Raw genomic sequence first — 18882 nt, forward strand, 5'->3', positions numbered from 1 at the left:
CTCGAATTGGAAACTGAGATACGTAACTCGAATTCAAAGAACAAGATTATTGCTCAAAATACGATCATACAAAATACCATATCAAACACAGAAACATCGGAGTTAGAAAAAAATGAAATATTTATCGAATTCATCGTAATAGCTTGAGCCTCGAGTGGGACACTGAAACAAGTAACCTGAATCTAAAGAACGATAATCACTAATTGGCGGCGAACTAAACCCAACAACTATTGGGATTCAGAATTTCAAGTAGAAACAGAGATTTCAAATCAGTGCTAAAATTGATAGAGAGAGAGAAAGCAAGTCAATGCCTGTTTATACTGAAATTCGATTGTGTAGGAAAGAAGCAAGGGGCTGATATCGGCAGCATCAGGGCGGGAGACAGAGACGATGGTTGCCTTGGGCAATGTTTCGAAAATCCAACTCTGTTCTGCACCTTGACGTGAAGAGTGAGATCGAGTTATCATCGGAGGAGGTTCCGATTGCATTTGAGTATAGACCGGTCCACCTTCGGACAAGAATTGTTCCGATGCCGCCATTAACATCTATGAATTTTTTCGATACAAATTTTGAAATTTTCACTTCTGCAATTCGGAGAGAATCACCAGGAAACTGGTTTGGCATATCCTTCTCCGGCCGGTTGGCAGTTTGAAGCTGTTTATATGCAATGGTTACGACTTTAGAGTTAAGAAAGAGAGAGAGAAAACGGGTTTTCCTATTTCGTAGTATGATATTGTCTTTGATATTTTAATTCAGTTTTAAGAAACCATGACAAGGTCTCAGATTCCATGAGCATATTTTATTTTCCCGTTTAGTCCTCAACTCCAGAGTCCAACGGGAACTCTTTTTTTTTTTTTTTTTTTTTTTTTTTTTTTGATAAGACACATGTGATCTGACTAAGACTGTCACTATAATTGAACTTTTATATTGAAGTTGTCTAGGTGTCATTTATTGTATACGAAACAAATCTCACTGCCATTTGTGGGTCTGTAAACTTGAGTGATGGGCTTTTGTATTTTCAGAAATGGAATGTGGCCCATTGTGGTCCAAACTACCATACTCTATTTATGCATGGCTTCCACCACTTTATTTACATGGGAAGTTCAATCTGTTCAAGCAATAGGACAACTATGGAACAAGAAAAATGACAAAAATGAATTTGATTTTCTAATCTAGATTAGGGTTTAAAAACACAGAATCGAGATCCGGATTGGCCTGAAGCAGTCAAGATAGGCCTCCAGAATCGGTGTTTTAATACCCTAACTCTAGATTCCTTACGAGAATCGGAAGAACCGGATTCACTAGAATCGGGATTGACTGATTTGATCCTAATTCTTGAAGCCCTGATCTAGATCTAAGGCTTGGACAATCATTTCAATGTGAAACTAAATGATACTAGAAGGTCTTGTGTTACTAGGACATTTTTATAGAAGATTATAAATTGTAGATGTCAATGTAATATCTTTTTACCAAAAAAAGAGAAAAAAAAAATGTAATCTCTAATAAATTATATATTAATTGTTTGAGCTTTTAATGTACATTCAGACAACCTATTTATAAATTGAACATATAGGAGCCAAATAACTCATCAAAGTTTATTGATTACAGTACCCTCAACCCCACCCCCACCCCCCCCAAAAAAAAAATTATAAAAAAAATACTATAAATAAGAAACTATCCCCTATGGATCAAATTAATGTTCATATGCAATTAATAGACCTCGGCTCGTGTGTAATTCTGATAAATCATGTTATTTCGATAGATTATGATCGCCTCACTATATAATAAATGGGAAGTAGTTTTTTGTTCAGGAGTGTGGCCTACGCTAGCACTCCCGTGTGTCTATATCTCTCTCCTCCTCAAAACAAGGGGGCAGAGGTGTCTTTTCATATGAAGATGAGAGAGATAGACTCATGGGAGTACTGGCATAGACCACACTCCCGGACAGAGTTCTTTTTCCCATAATAAATATTAGAGCAAGAGTTCTCTGAGCCGCAAGGTTACCCTACTCCTCCTTAGAGGAAAATTGTTTATTTATTTTTTTTACTCTCTTCGAAAAGATGAATAAAAAACTTCATGTGAGGGCCCTGGCAGCTCAGAGAGACTTTTTCCCTAACCATAAAAACCCTAAGACAACCTTTAGTTTAGATACCTAGTTTCATATACAAGGGAGGATAGAGAAAGCTAGTGATTATTTTTACATCCAAACATAGTAATATGCAAACCATGAAGCACTGGCAAGTTCAATTTCTTATCTAAGTTGGGCTTTAGTATAACAAAATGGCTAAACTAGAATGGGACTGACATCTCAATATCACCCAATTCATCTTGGCCCATTGTATTTAAATTCAAGTGGAGGAATGTTGGGGTTAATTTGGTAATTGAGGCTTTCTCAGGGACCACGTGTATGGTTGATTTTCCACGTTGGAGATGCTAACAGAGAATACTCAAAATTAAGTGTAATGATTGAGTGACCTCATTTTTATTTATTAATTTTCCGATGCATTTTGGACATGTAACTTGTGGGATAATGAATAGAGTATGAGTAGTAGACCATACGTGTTGTATTGGGTTTTGCTTTATTACCCCACATGAACATGACTTGCAGGAAACAAAAATCCCAAAAAAGTATACAGAAACGGCAAGGTTTAGCTGGTCCTCATGAGCATGAGGTGTGGCACAATTGGATTCGTGAATCCGGAAAGAAAAATATTAACAATTAGAATTTAAATTAAATAAAACACACAACCAAGACCAAAATCAAGAGAGACAAGGAAGTGAAATTTGTTTTGAGTTGGTTAGTCCTCAAGACTGACCAACAAGAAAAACTGAAAAAAGCAATAAAAAAAGGGGGAAGGGGCACGGTTCAAGGTATCGATATCGGATTGGTTGTATTAGTTGATATCGATATAGGAGAAGGTAAAATGGTCAAAAAATCAAGGTATTGGTATTTTGAGTGACAACACGGTGCAGTTCAAACTAAGGATGTCAATAGGTTCTTTTCAAGATACAAAATGCAAAACCCAAAATCAAATTGAATTGAGAATAGGAACACGTTTTCTAAACCATGCTGTCTTGGTTCGATTTGATTTTGGTTCCATTCGGTTAAGGTTATATTTTAAGTATTTGGGCTAACTTTTATCCATCTTCATTGACAAAAAAGATCCCTTATTTGTTAAGGTCATAACCCATCAAGATTTTTAAAACATTAAAAAAATATATATAATTTATCATCTACATTGAATGAAATAATAAAAAAGAATATAATTTTATTTGATTCCTTATCCAATTTGAAAGTAGGTAATTCGGCTCGATTCAATGGTTTAACTGAAACGAACTGAGAAAAGATAATAGCTTTTTAAACCAAAACTAAACCGATTTACTTCAGTTTGATTTTAAATGGTGGATTTTGTTTCAAACACGTATAGTTTGTGAGTGATTTGATTCTTCTAATGCAAAGTATGCTCTTAAGTCTTCTAAAAAAGAGATTAGGGATTTCCTAATATGATGCCACGTTATTGGGATGTGATATAAGGGGAAGAACTACTTTGTTAGTGGGAGGACTGAGGAGTGTGGAAGAGGTTGGTTCGGTAAAAGCAAATTTGTTAATCGATTGGTTTTTTCTTGGTTCGGTAAAAGCAACTTGTGAGCCACTCACTAAAAATTGATAAATAGATTAGCAGGTTACTAGGTGAAAATGAAGGATAATATGGGTATTTAAAAACATGAGGGGAGAAGGAGGTGTAAAAGTTTAATAGCAGGAGAGTATCAAAAAAGAATTTTAAAGTGGGGGATTTTTTATATATGTAGGCTAGGTGCAGGGGAGTGATATTAATTAGACCTTAAAAAAAATTTGAGATTTCCCTTTATTTTCCCTTCCGGTGTGTTACCCCATTCCACAATCCTAAAAGTCGGTTAACCTTTTGGGATTGGTGTGGTTTTTGTGATTACACTTTCATAAAAAGAAAAAAAAGAATGCTATGTTTGGAAGCCAAGAAAAAGAAAAGATTTTGAAGAGAAATAGAAACATAAATCAACCATTGTGTCATCATATGATGATAGTCTTTCTTACCCCCTTCCCCTTCCATAAGGTGCTACGTTACGTATATTGCTAGTGTACCCAACCTTTTTCCTTGCCTAAGGGCAAAAAAACTCTTTTCCCTCATTTGTGGTTCATGGATGAGCAACAACTGATCCACATGAATATTCATCCCCCCATCCCTATTACCTATTATCCCACTTGATAACTCAGCTATTATTATTGATTATAATTTATTTCTGTATGCATCTAACATTGATATTCACTGTCCTGTTTTAATTTGCGCAGGCATTTTTTATTCACAACTAAATTATATCGATTGGATTTTTTGTATTTTGATAGATGGACAGCCTGTTCTAACTTCTGCAAGTTCCCATAGTACTTCAAATCAAACAGAAATAGAGCTCACTGTGATAGTGGAGGGATGAAAAGCAGTTAGGAATTTAGAAATTTAACCAAAAGAAGTAGGGATGTAAATGGATATTCGTAAATCCGTATTCGATCCGCATTAGTATCCGTTTAGGAGAATCCGAATCCGTCCGAAACTAATCGGATACAAATATGATAGTCCTCTTATCCGATCGATTATTATCCAATTCGTTTAGCAGTCCGATGGTAATAAAATATCTGAAATATAACTATGTGTTTGTCTATCATTTTAAGTTACCTTATTGGATTTTGTTATCTTATTTTTATAAATTTATAAGTTAAGATAATGTGATTCTTTTTTCTAGATTTGCAATTGGTTTATATATATTGATTTATGTAATGTGATACATGGAATTACATATCTATTAAAAAATCAAAAGTAAAAAACGTAAGAAAATAAAAGACTAAGAAGAGTAGAAGAAAGGGTAGTTACTAAACTCTCAAGTCTCAACCATAACACTCATCATAAAAATGGTAAATATGTCAATGGATAGTTGAAAAATCGTATTCGATCTGTATTCATATCCATTTAGGAGAACCTGTATTAAAAAAATCACTATTAAAAAATTATCCGAATTCGTCCGAAAACCGATAGGATATTATCCGAATCCGTTCGAATATAATCGGATACGAATATGATAATGCTAATATCCGACCGAATTCGATCCGTTTACATCCCTAAAGAGAAGTCTGGTACACCTCCAAAGATCTGCACAACTATTTTAACTCCTCTCACAATGTCAATATTCTATGGGACTTTATATCTTCTTACCTAGAATTAGCGGATTAAACATCTAACTTCTACTTAAGTCATTTTAGATTATGCTATGATGAACACCTAATTAATTACCACAAAAAAAAAACACCTAATTCACTTGTTAGGACATCTTGCTGACGTGGAAAATGTGCTAATCTCCCAACTTCTACATACTTCTAGTTTTTAAGAGAAGGGTTGTTTAAAAATCTTTTCCCGGTAGAATTGTAGAAACTTCCAGACCCACAGAGGGAGCCTCAACTCGATTGAAGCTGCCTCCTCCCCCACCAACGCTGGCAGAGAACTCCACAGGTATGGCCGTTCACTCACGCTCTCTCTCTCTCTCCTATTCTAGGGCTCTCGTTTTTCTCTCTCAACTCTCTTCCCCTCTTCTTCGCTATCTCCATCTCTTACCTTCCCTCTGTCTATTCTTCATCCGCATTTTATGTGATCAAAACCCTAATCTTCAATTTGTATCCTTCAATCTCTGCAACTGTAATGGAGAATGTTCCTCCAACTACCGTACAGCTAATCCAACAAGTCTCCCCATCAGCAACAGCCGCAAGTACCGTGTCTTACTCTCTGTCTTCCTATTAGAATCTATATTTCTCGCTAGAATCTCTATTTTCTATCACATTTTTCTTGCACTCTTCTTCGCTATCTCCCTCTCTTCCCTCTCCGTAATTGCTAACTCCCTCTCTTTTTTTTTTTTTTGCGTCTTGTTGATCACTTGAGTAATACGACCATACATTTAAATTCTCACAAGTAACATGCCTACGTGGCACCAATAAATTGGGGATAACAAGGAAGTTTCGGCTTGAATGTTTTAAGAACAATTGCCCTCTCTTATTGATCTGTTTCTTCTATTTGTATTCTTGTTTCTTGATTGACATTTATATCTCCACATTAATTTGTACAGTGGAGAATATTCTATAGCTTAAGGAGCATTAGCTGATTATATGAGATGCCGAAGCATATGGAAGTAGTAGCAGGAAAGAGAATTCTTCAAGGAGAAGAAGATCGGAAGAATCCAGTTCTGTTTCTGAGGAAGAGTCAGCCCGACAGACCTCTTATAGGAGAAAGGATAGAAGTCACAGCCAGAGCGGGCGAAGGAGCTCATCACGCACTGGGGATTCCGATTCTGAAAGCAACAGTGACCACAATCGGAACAAGAAGAGGTCTTCAAGGGAGATAACTGAGGAAGAAATTTCTGAGTATTTGGCCAAGAAGGCCCAAAAGAAAGTATGGGAGTTTGTTGCTATTGTCATTTGGTTTTCTATTTCTTTCTCAGGTTCTGGTTTTGATACTAACTCGCCCCTCATCTGATGTACAGGCACTCAGTGTTGCTAAAAAGTTAAAGTCACAGACAGTTTCTGGTTATTCAAATGATTCAAATCCTTTTGGTGATTCCAACCTTAATGAGAAGTGAGTCTTTATTTGTCAATGAATCAGGTTGATGTCCCTGCCCCAAAAGTAAATATTTTGTCTGCTATATAGGTACAAAACTTTACAATGCTGCTGCAACTGGTTGAATTGAAAAGTGAATTGAGATTTCTAAAATTGTAGAGCAATTTACATTACAAGAAAGAAACAATTTTCCATTGGATTTTGACAGAAAATTTTGAGGGAAAATAATGAAATTTAGATGTGGTGACCCTTTTTTCTGCCCTCAAACTTTTCTATTGCAATCAAATAGGGAGTTAATAGAAGAAATTTCCATCCTTCAATTCAGATTTTGAGTCAGAGGGCTTGAATCCTAAAGTTCTCCATTCCATACTCCAGTGCAGATTTAGAAGGCCCTTTATTTTTCCTGCATGTACTCAAAAGAATTACAAGTTGGGCAACTTATTTGCAAAGTCCATTTTAAATCATAATTGTTGATAGAGATTTGTCCTTGCTGAGTACAAAAACAACAACAACAACAACTACTTAGTCTTATCCCAACTAAATGGGGTCGGCTACATGGATCCTTCGACACTATGTTAAAACAAAGTAGAGAAAAGAAACACAACATCGCAACAAAAATCAAATAAACAAACCAACTTGAGTCAGCTACACGAATCCTTGCCCTCCAATCAGCTCTATTCGACGTCATACTAGAGACAAGACCTAAACTATTCATGTCTTTCCTCACCACTTCTCCTAGGGTCATTTTAGGCTTGCCCCTGGCTCTTTTAGTACCTTAAATCTGAATCAAGTCAGTCCTTCGAATTGGGGCGTCCGAAGGCCTATGATGGACATGGCCATACCACCTCAAATGACTTTCTTGAAGCTTATCTTGGCCCAAACCAGCTCTAATATGGTCATTCCTTACTTTATCCTTCATGGTTCACTCATCCATCTCAAAATCCTCATCTCCGCTACGCTTAGCTTATCTATATGACACTTCGTAACTGCCCACGCTCCGCATCATACATCATGGCCAGTCATATGATTGTCCTGCAAAACTATCCTTTAATCTTTAAAGGGATCCGTCGATCACATAACACTCTGGTTGCCCCTCTCCACTTCATCCACCTTACTTTAATCCTCTTTGTGACTTCATCTTCTATATCTCCTTCCATACTAATAATCGATCCGAGATACCTAAAATGGCTATTTTGTGGATTCTCCGTTCCATCAACTTTCACCTCCTCATTCTCCGTCCCAGAGTTGCTAAAGTTACATACCATATGTTCTGTATTTGTTCTACTTATTTTTAGACCTTTTGATTCCAAGGTTGATCTCCATAACTCCAGTTTGGCATAAATCCTAGCCTTTGTCTCATCTACCAAAACAATGTCATCAGCAAAAAGCATGCACCAAGGTACCTCATCTTGGATGTCTTTGGTTAGCTCATCCATAATAAACGCAAACAGATAAGGGCTTAAAGCTGACCCTTGATGTAACCAAACTGTAATTGGGAATTCACTACTTTGACTCCCCACGGTTCTTACAGTAGTCACCACCCCATCATACTACATTTAATTATGTCCGCATATTTACTTGAAACGTTTCTCCTCCCTAGCACCTACCAAATTAAATCTCTAGGAACTATGTCATAAGTTTCTTCAAGGTCAATAAAGACCATATGGAGATCCTTCTCTCTCTAAATCTTTCCATGAGTCTCCTTAGTAAATAGATAAGCTTTTGTAGTGGATCTTCGTGGCATAAAACCAAATTGGTTCTCTGAAATAGTGGTCTCTTTTCTTAGGCATGTTTCAATAACCCTCTCCCATAATTTCATATTATGACTTATTAGTTTTATGCCTCTATAGTTGTGGCAACTTTCGATATCACCTTTATTTTTGTAAATCGGGACCACATAGCTTCTCCTCCATTCATCTGGCATTCTCTCGGTGCACACAATCTTATTAAACAGCTTTGTTAACCAAGATAAGCCACAGATCCCTAAGCTCTTCCATACTTCTATTCGGATCCCATTTGATCCTAGAGCCTTGGCTATTTTCATCTTGTTTGTCCTTGCTGAGTCACTTACAATTATTTTCTTTGTACCTGGGGAGGGGGGGAGGAGGGAAGAAGTCTTATGGCAATGCTTGGATACCATTCCTTTGGTGGTCTAGAAGATGTGATCTCTATAAGTTAGGTGTTTGCCTTTGGTCATCATCAAATGTGTTCTATACTTGACTACAACTCAAGCTAGTGTCATCCCAATTAAATTTTTTTCCGGTTTGAGCGCAAACTATATTCTTCCATTCCACTCTAGTTAGAGCTAGATTTTCCAAATATTTTTTTTTGCTTTTATTAAGGACTTATTCCAGCTCCAAATCTGTCACAACCTATCTCTATCACCTTGTGATTGCAAGTAGCAGAATTATTACAATTTATATAAAAGGGGTGCAGTAAGGCTGGGATTTGTGTGAACGGGTATGGTATTGTAAACTATGTTTTTTGTCTGTTCAAGTTTCATTTGGATGAGGAAGATAATAATACATGATTTTTCTACTATTGAGATAAACATATACACTTTGAAGCTATCTTATGCTTATCTATAGATATTTTGAATGGAAATCTGATCTTTTGGTTCCTCTATTTCAAATTTTGTACAGATGTCAGTGTTGTTGGACTGGATAGCTATGACTACTAGGTCTATACTTGCTCACTTGGTGGACTTGATAAGATAAGCTAATGAAAGTGGCTGTGCCTGTTTCTATGTTTCTTTATAAATATTTACCATGCAATGGTGGCAGGTTTGTGTGGCGAAAGAAAATAGAGTGCGATGTTTCACTAGGTCTACCACTTGAGATGTATTCAGTGAAAGCAGAGAAAAAGAAACAGAAAGAAAGGATGGTATATATTCTTGCCATGATCAGTCTTTTGATTGATATCTGCTTTATTGTAAGAGGTTCTCTTTTACAGTTCATTCTAGTTCCTGTGGTAATTATAAACTAGCACTAAAATCTAAAACATACAAAGTGCACAAAAAGTAATTATTCCTTAGGTTGTCTTCTTGATTACTGTCTTTGGCTCATGTAGTGTTTAGGAAGCCACTAAGGTGTAGAGGAAATCTACACCAAAAAACCGTGACTGCTAACTATCAAACTATTACATTCCACTAGCCAGGGGAAAAATTATTCTAAGGCCAGAAAATCTAACCAATAGATTTTCTTCTGTTATCAGACCAGGCTATCCTCTGGCTTTTGTGGTCTTCTAATTAATTGTTTTATGCCCACATAATTGAATGAGGGGATGAAGGTACCAATGATGTGCAGAAGAAAGTGAGGATGTGAGTTGTTTGGGGGGGGGGAATATGCTGGTCCAGGGCGTAGTCTAATACACTCTTGCAGAAAATTGGTTTACATTGACGTACTTCAACAATGAATAAGAACTTTGATGAATTTTCGTTTTTTGGGTGTGGTTTTCTTCTATAATGTGCTTGCTTAAAATTATAATTTTTGTTCAGCCTAACTGGACTTCTTTCTCTCCCTTATCTTTCACTAAAATTCCGACCTTTTTTCAACATAAAATAAAATTTCTATCTGGTATAAACAATTTTAGGACCTAGTTTTCCTTCAGCCACAGTCATGGGAGAATCCCTTGACCGAGGACTTCAGATGGTCTCCATAGGGGATCGTGCAACAATGGGGGTATTATTGACCATTCGTAAATAGGGGGGGGGGGGCAGACAACTACAGTCATTGATGGCTGTACGGTTCCTTCATCATGTGGTGAAGGAAAAGTTTCCCATAATTTTAAGAAAGTAAAGCTTTCATTTATATTGAAAGAGTTGAAAAGCATTTTTTTAAAGCCTTTCACTTCATTATATTACCTAAACTATTTTACTCAATTGCTCTAACCTGTGGATCCTTTTGAATTTGGCAAAAACCAGTATAACTGAGTTTTTTTCATGTATATATTATTTCAATACTTCCAACATCTTTAATGATTAGCTGGTCCTGGTAGCCCCCTACAAATATTGCTTTGACTTTGAGACTGGGTATAGTAGTTTCACTTTCACCTATCTGCCCAAACCTTTCATGGGGAATGTCTTTCATTTGTTAGGCGCTGTGACCATAACGGGTGTGCAATGGCAGATCAGAACCTTTAAACCAACCTCATTTAGCGGGGATAAGGTTTAGTTGAGTTGAGATGCTCCATTTGTCTGAAATATGAAATTTAGGCACTTACTATCAAACTCATGATGCAGGCAGAGATTGAGAAAGTGAAGAAGAGAAGGGAGGAGCGAGCAATTGAGAAGGCAAAATATGAAGAGGAAATGGTATTTTCGTCTTTGACATTTCATCAATCTTTTTGGTCTATTGGAGGAAACTGTCATTTTTCTTTTTTTTTTCTAGTATTGTTTTGGATGAGTAACAGTAACCTTTGTATTCTAGAGGAAGAGAAAAATAAGTACATTTGTGGTATATATATGGGGGTTATGTCCAACAGATGCAAAAAATTAAATGCAATATGGCTGTATGCTGTACCTTCCCAATTAGACTCTTCCTCTGACACAAATCTTAGCACCCAAACCAATTATAAAGGAGAAACATCTACATTCATGCATATTGTGGGGTTTGGCTGTTGATTCCTGGAAGATTCCTCTGTTTTCTCTCCTTCCTAATGCCCTTACCACCATCTATGGAAAATCTGTCATAAGATTCACCACTATCGACCATCCCCTTAGCAGTTTTGACTAAAGAAAAGGAAGTCTCCTTTGGAAAAAATGCGATGCCCAAAGAATTTTGAAGGGAAGAACTACCAAATGGTCTTGAACATCTAGTGGTGGAGGAAAAGATGATGGATTGTCTCACCTTCTAGTTGCATTTGACCTGGCTGTTTTTTTTTTTATAAGTGGTCAGCTGTAAGGATATTGTCTAACATCACACTCCATGTAGAAGCTTTGATGATTGTTGGGATGGGACTGCTTCACATAAAATTAAGATTTTCCTTATATCTGTTCTACTTCCATAGAACTCCTGAAGAAGGCACAAAAAAGAGGTGCCTTCTGATCTAACATCAACTTGCCTATCATCATCCTGGGAGTGATGTTGAGGCCATCAAGCCTTGTAAAGAGATAATGGTTTGATACATATAGTTCTTATTTCAATCTCTTAATTAAATTGAAATTAATAACTTCCTGAGGAATAAGTTACCAATTGTGTTCATTATCCCAGGCAATGTTGGCTAGAGAACGTGCTAGGGCTGAGTTCCATGACTGGGAAAAGAAAGAAGAAGAGGTAAGCACCAAATTTATCCCTCTATATTCCTGTTCCCTTTCCTCATCCTTTCATGTGAACCATGTATTATTATTTGTATTACTATTACTATTTCTTGTGGAGGTGAAATCGATATGAATGCGTATTTTTAGTATTCTTATTGTGGTATTGTGATATCGATTATGTTAAGGGGATTTAAATATGGAGGTAATTTTGATATGATAGCATTTCATTACTATTTGTTATATTTTTATTTATTTATTTTTTTATAATGCAAATATGTCAATATACTAGGCGTTAACCTGCTCAATTTACAGTTTCATTTTGATCAAAGCAAAGTCAGGTCAGAGATTAGATTGCGTGAGGGGCGTATAAAGCCCATTGATATTCTCTCCAAGCATCTTAATGGTTCAGCTGACTTTGACATCGAGATAAATGAACCATACATGGTTTTCAAGGCAAGTATCCACTGTGTTCTCAAATTCTATTTGTTCTGTGCTAATTATTACACACTTCTGACCTTCTCATGAGTTTCTTTATACTTTTTCATGTCTTTGATTGAAATATCATATTGTTTACAGTACACAAAGCAAATGAAAAAATGTGTTTGCTGAAAAATTGAAATTCATTTGTTTCCCATGAGAGTCTTTTCTTTAAACTGTTCAAACTAATAGGCAATTGGGTGTCAAATGACACGATTTCTGGTTTCCCAGCTTTCTCTACATGAAATCATCTTCCAATCAGTTGTATTCATTTGTAACGTTTAGGTTCTGGACTTGCATAATTAAAGGGCTTGCGGACCTCTGAACCTCCTTAATTTTAGTTTATGCAGGCTACTTTCGAAGCCATCCATCTACTCAATAATATTGGTCTCCATGTTTGGCTGCTTAAGAGTAGACAGAGGAACCTTGGCTAATCGTTGGTCTGTAATGGAGGAAGTGCCACACTGTGAAAACATTTTGGTGGAACCTTTCTTTGAAACCAATCTGGTATAGGTCAACCAAGGTTCAGGTTAGAGTTTGATAGTCATAAAGTAAATTGAAGATGCATGTCTCATCATCAGTTAGGGAAATTAGGTTCTAAAGGCTTGTTGATGGGTATGGGTGTATGGGGAATCAATTTAGGTATTAGTGGAGATTTGTGGACTTTTAAATTGAGTTATGACGTAGTACTTATCAGAGGGTGAGCAGTTGCATTAGACATTAATCCCATATGGAGGCCTATGCATAAGCTTGGGAGGCCCATAAGGTGTTCATGGTGGCAGTCTAATGGGCTGAAATTGACCTTTGGGTGGTTATATTATAAGTTGGGCCTTTTACTTTTTTAGGTTTCATTGCAATGGGCCTAATTTGTAAGTTCATTAAGTGGTAATAGAGTTGGTACATGGGATTAGTAGTCAGGTGTTTGAGTTAAATTATACTTATAGTTAGAGTTATGTTTTGAGTTTATTTACTTTATTAAGTGTGTTAGAGTGATTAGGTGTCCTTTTATGAGTCAATTTAGGAATTTTAGAAGGTCTCTCTATATGTAATACACCCTCATCATTTAGAGATGATTTCCATAAAGAAAATGAATTTTTTTTTTTTAAATTTTATTTTATAGAGTTTTGGTGCTATTGAGCAGTGCATACGGGATTGGTATCCCAAGCAGATTGATCTCCTCTTTTTCCCCTCCCCTTCAATTGATCTGATTACTTCCTTTAACAATGCAATTGCTACTTTTTATCTCAATCTGATCACAGATTTGATGCTTGGGCGTGTTTGCATCCATGGAACAAGGTCTTGCTAAGATCTCAGCGAGCTCTCAGTTTTTTGCAAAACCGGGACGAGATCAGTTACGAATAAGAAAGTGCATTGTCTTGACCGAAACTGAACCAAACGCACATATAAAATGGTCTTCAACTCGACCGAGACCAGTCGAAATCTCGGCTGCTCTTGGTCGTCTCACTGGTTTCGGCAAAGAACCTCCAAAAAACACCAAAAACTTGGTTTTGATCCCATTTTTCGACGGAAAAATCGTTGGATTGCACGGGAATACTTCAGCAAACATCGAACTTGCAAGAACTACAACAAATCCAAAGAACTTTAAAGAAGATTTGAACATTCCAAAGTAAACCATTTTCCCCTAAATCTCTTTTTTGTTCCAAAAAAATATGTTCAACTCTTGGTGGGTGGTTGGCAATTTAATATGTGTTACACAACTTTGGCCGATCTATGACTTGATGGAGTCGATTTATTTAAGTCGTTTTACATTAATTGTGTGCTTTGATTGCTTTCTATTACTAAATTATGTGTAGAATAGGGCCTATTAGTACGTCATAGCCTACCAACCTAGGGTCCGAAGTCAAACTCCTATTTGGACTTCGATTTTGGAAAATCTGATAGTGCTATTGTGTTTAAATGGTCGAAAATAGGCTGTATACCAAGTTTCATGACCAAACTAGGTCAAAAACCCTCCAAAACCATCAAACGAGTTCAAAAAAACAAATGCACAAACTTGCCGAGATCTCGGTCCAACTCGGTTTTTGACCTGAGCGAAACCAGGTCCGAAATTGAGTTCTCGAACCAAGTTTGCATCTGAGATCTATGATTTGGATTTCCTTATCGCATCAATTGGTACTGTTAGAGGTCGTCAAATAAGGGGTAGGGGAAATCGTGATTTGCACAGGCGCTAATCTCGATTTTCTCCCTTTAGGGGCTTTTTGTCTTTTGTCCTTTCTCTTTGCTTTTGTATCCTAGTTCCATTTATATTGAATGAAGTGGGCAGTCCCAATCTCAAGCTTGTGACTCCCAAAGTTACAGCCATCTCTCTTCTATTTTCTTTTATTGTTTACATGGTATCAGAGCTCGATCCTTAAACATCAAATCGAGTTTGATACATGCAGCGCAACAACCCCTCTTCATCTTTGGTTGCTACTGATCTACCCCACAAGTCACGGCTACGCTTAGAGAGGGTGATTTCACCCCCTGGTTTGCTGATTTTGATTCGACTGCAATGGAGACATGATTGATCAATTAATTTTTTGGAAGGATCAATTCAAGAGGGATGTCCTATTGATCGATCGGTTATCTTTTTGGAGCTTTTGGGATCGATTTTTTGTGGAGAGTGCTGCTTGTTTGGAATGTGTGCTGCTGTCTGGGACTCATTGATTTCCCATTGTCAGGGTTTTAGGAGAAATCAATTTTTTTTGTCAGGGTTTTGGAAAATCGATATTTTTTTTTGAGAGTTGATTGTTGGTCAGCTTTGTTGCTTGCTTTGCTATTTGCTTTGTTTCCATGGCTGAGACAAAGAATATGGTAAGTGAGGTTGTATACTCATCCTCTCATCGAATCACAGAAAAGAAACTTACAGGGGTTGCCAATTTTCAACAATGGAAGAAAATTATGCATTTGGTTTTGACTGGTTGTGAGCAACAGGGTCATCTCACAAAGGTGAAGCCTGATGATACTACGTGGGATACTGTTGATGCCTAAATTCTAGGGCAGCTTCTGAATTCAATGGATAATTCTATTGTTGATCTTGTTACCCTCATCGACATTGTGAAGGAGTTGTGGGAATATTTGAATGTTCTCTATTTTGGACAGAACAACCTTTCTCGTATCTACGAGTTGGCATAGGAGTTCTATCGGGTTGATCGGAAGTGGTGCCCTCTGACTCAGTACTTTGCTGATTTTAAGAGGATGTATGAAGAATTAAATTCTATACTTCCTAGTTCCTATTACTAGTGATGTGCAACAGATGCAGTAACAATGAGAACAACTCGCAGTTAGGGACTTTTTGGGTGGCCTTGGGACAGAGTATGATTTTGTTCGTTCTCAAATTCTTGGCAGCGACAAGGTCGCCTCTCTTGCCGATACCTTTTCCCGAGTCTTACGGGTATCTCAGGAGACTTCTCATGATCCTACACCAGCGGACAGCTCAGCCCTTGTTTCTTAGAACAACAATCGTGGTAATGCTCGTGGCATTGGTAGTGGGAATAACAAAGGGGAACCTACTGGTAACTCCACCTCTTTAGATATTCCGGTATCTGTACGCACATGCCACCATTGTTGTAAACCAGGACATATCCAACGTTTGTGTTGGAAACTTCATGGCAAATCTCCTCGGAAGCAGTTTGCTAATTCGGCAGCGAGTAATGAGTCTTCCTCTCAGCCTGTCCAATTTGTGATAACTAAGCTGCTATTCATATTGCATCGAATCCAGTGTTCCATGAGAGAACAAAACATATTAAAGTCGACAGTCACTTTGTTCGGGAAAAGATTCAACAGGGAATTATTTGTACAAGTCATGTTCGCACAGGGGAACAACTTGCAGATGTTTTTACGATGTCTCTTGGGAGTGGTAGAGTTGATTATATTTGTAACAAGTTGGGCATGGTTAATATTTATGCTCCAGCTTGAGGGGGAGTGTAAGAGGTCGTCAAATAAGGGGGAGGGGAAATTATGATTAGCGCTTGGTGCTAATCTCAATTTCCCTCCTTTAGGGGCTTTTTTGTCTCTTGTCCTTTCTCTTTGTTGTTGTATCCTAGTTCTATTTATATTGAATGAAGTGGGCAATCCCAATCTCAAGGGTGTGACTCCCAAAGTTACAACCATCTTTCTTCTCCTCTCTTTCTTTTCTTCTTCTTGTCTTTCCTTTTATTCTTTACAGGTATCAAAGCCAAACCTGGCCGTAAATACCATGGATCCTACTCTAATGCTTGTTATCCGCCAACAAATTCAAGTTGTGCAAGTTATGGAACCGCTTCCTCTAAAAGGTCGACCTTGTAGGAAAGGGAGGAAACAATATGTATATCATACAGGAGCTCTAACACGGTGGACTATCCAAAGGGGGACACAGGTGGATAAATAATTCAACACCTGCCCGCTCCCATTGGGCCTCGATACCGTGACCTCCGCCTGCTCTAATACCATGATGGAACCGCTTCCTCTAAAAGGCCGACCTTGTAGGAAAGGGAGGAAACAATATGTATATCATACAGAAACTCTAAAATGGCGGACTATCCAAAGGGAGACACGGGTGGATAAATAATTCAACACCGGCCCGCTCTCAGGGGGACTTGATACCGTGACCCCTGCCTGCTCTGATACCATGATGGAACCGCTTCCGCTAAAAGGCCGGCCGTGTAGGAAAGAGAGGAAACAATATGTATATCATATAGGAGCTCTAACACGGCGGACTATCCAAAGGGGGACACAGATGGATAAATAATTCAATAGTAAGAGAACTTGCGAACGGTTGAAGTGAATATTGAAGAAACTTGGCGACAATGTAAAGAATTTAAGAACCAATTGGTGATCACATTCGATCTTATGGGATCTTCATTCGATAAATTGGTTTTAGTCGTTAAGCAATGGGTGGAAGTTCAAAAAGACATGCAATTGATGATGGAAGACCAAGTGGCTCCAGTATCATTGAAGAACCACCTATGAAGGAACATACAATGGTTGATATTTTTATTGAACCAGTCAAATATGTACTTCCACAATGCGACTTGAACGACGATTGCCTTATCGCTGATTTTGTACGGTTAGATCGTGGTCTGATCATTGGTTTCGTGGGGTCAAGGAGAATATTTGTTGCTCATGCATTGAAGATCCTCTCATTCTTCAAAACTTGAGGATGAGCTTTTTTAGCCGAGGGGGAATTGATGCAGTTGCATTAGCGATTAATCCCTTATATGAAGACAACTCGTTGCTCAGTTTGTTGGTGCCTTGCCTGTAGAGTGTAGGCTCCTAGGAGGTCATAGGTTCAACTCTCCTTTGTACACCTTGTGCCATAAGGCACTCCCTTGCGCCCCCTCTCTTGTAGCTGTAGGAGTAATGACACATATGACAGCAATCATGCTTCATCGATTTATGGTTTCAAAATTTTATCTTTGAGCTGGTTTCATGAAATCCTTTTCTTAGTAGGATTTTCTGAAATCTATTTTGAATTTTAATTTTGATGTCAAAATCAGATAAATGTTTCTGTTACCGTTTCTTAAGTTTATTGCTGTTTTGACAACCTGTTTAAAATCAGTTTGGGTCTTTAAGGCTGTGGTTTCATTTACTGTTCTAGAACCCTAATCTGGATCTTATCTTCAGTAGAATTCTTCCATATTTGCAGATTAGACCATCAGATTGGATAGAGGTCTCGACCACTCTTTTTACCAGATTAGAATCCTTGATCTTATGATATCTTAAATCTTGTAAATCTATTCTTTTTCTCTCACTGCAATTCTGGTCTGATATCTTAAATCTTGTAAATCTATTCCTTTTCTCTCACTGCAATTCTGGTTTTCAACTGAGTTTCTAAATCTAACACCTCAGGCTTCTAGAAACCCATCAAAGGAAGAGTAGAGATTTCAACCATATTAGATGCATTAAAAGTGATGGTGATAAAATTTTAATAAATGACAAGGATATGAAAAAGAGATGGTAACATTGTCTACAACATCAATAAAAACAATACAAGTAATAGTGTTTTAGAAATTCCCAATAACCATCAAGAAACCATAATTCTTAGATATATAATAAAAAATATCGTGTTTGAAGTAAAGGATGCTTTAAAGAAGAAGAAAATAGTTAAAGCAGTAGGTCCAGATGGTATTACAATAGTGGTGTGGAAGCACCTAGGAATTTTTGGAAGAACTTGGCTAACTAAGTTGTTTAATAAGATTATGAGCTCAAGTAATATGCTAGATGAATGGAGGAGAAGCATTGCGTTTCTGATTGATAAAAATAAAAGTAATATTCAAAGTTGTAATAACTATAGAGGAATAAACTTATGAGCTATACTATGAAATTGTGGGAGAGAGTAATTGAAACCTGCTTGAGACAAGAAACTAGTATTTCGGATAAATAATTTGGTTTTATGCTAGTAAGATCAACCACAAAAGCTATTTATTTGTTTAGGAGACTAATGGAAAGATTTAGAGAATGTAAAAAGGATCTCCATATGGTGTTTATTGACTTAGAAAAAGCTTACGATAGAGTCCCTAGAAGAGTTAATTTGGCTAG

At 37.2% G+C, this 18882-nt stretch overlaps 2 protein-coding genes across 2 annotated transcripts in view; one reads left to right on the top strand and one right to left on the bottom strand.

The window, feature by feature from the left end:
• The window catches only part of LOC122660108 (phospholipase D zeta 1-like), a 29556-nt gene extending 19067 nt beyond the window's left edge, over window positions 1-10489 (bottom strand). The window contains exons 1-2 of the mRNA XM_043855288.1: window positions 10479-10489; window positions 312-737 (exon numbers count right to left, since the gene is read on the bottom strand). Of these exons, the coding sequence (XP_043711223.1) occupies window positions 312-545 (234 nt within the window). The 5' untranslated portion in view covers window positions 546-737; window positions 10479-10489. The remainder of the gene's footprint in view (window positions 1-311; window positions 738-10478) is intronic.
• The window catches only part of LOC122659584 (cactin-like), a 42825-nt gene continuing 29663 nt past the window's right edge, over window positions 5721-18882 (top strand). Inside the window, exons 1-8 of the mRNA XM_043854686.1 lie at window positions 5721-5787; window positions 6187-6275; window positions 6375-6464; window positions 6556-6647; window positions 9413-9512; window positions 10870-10941; window positions 11840-11902; window positions 12199-12339. Of these exons, the coding sequence (XP_043710621.1) occupies window positions 5721-5787; window positions 6187-6275; window positions 6375-6464; window positions 6556-6647; window positions 9413-9512; window positions 10870-10941; window positions 11840-11902; window positions 12199-12339 (714 nt within the window). The remainder of the gene's footprint in view (window positions 5788-6186; window positions 6276-6374; window positions 6465-6555; window positions 6648-9412; window positions 9513-10869; window positions 10942-11839; window positions 11903-12198; window positions 12340-18882) is intronic.

Source organism: Telopea speciosissima, chromosome 4 (assembly GCF_018873765.1).
Source record: "Telopea speciosissima isolate NSW1024214 ecotype Mountain lineage chromosome 4, Tspe_v1, whole genome shotgun sequence".
Taxonomy (NCBI): Eukaryota; Viridiplantae; Streptophyta; class Magnoliopsida; order Proteales; family Proteaceae; genus Telopea; species Telopea speciosissima.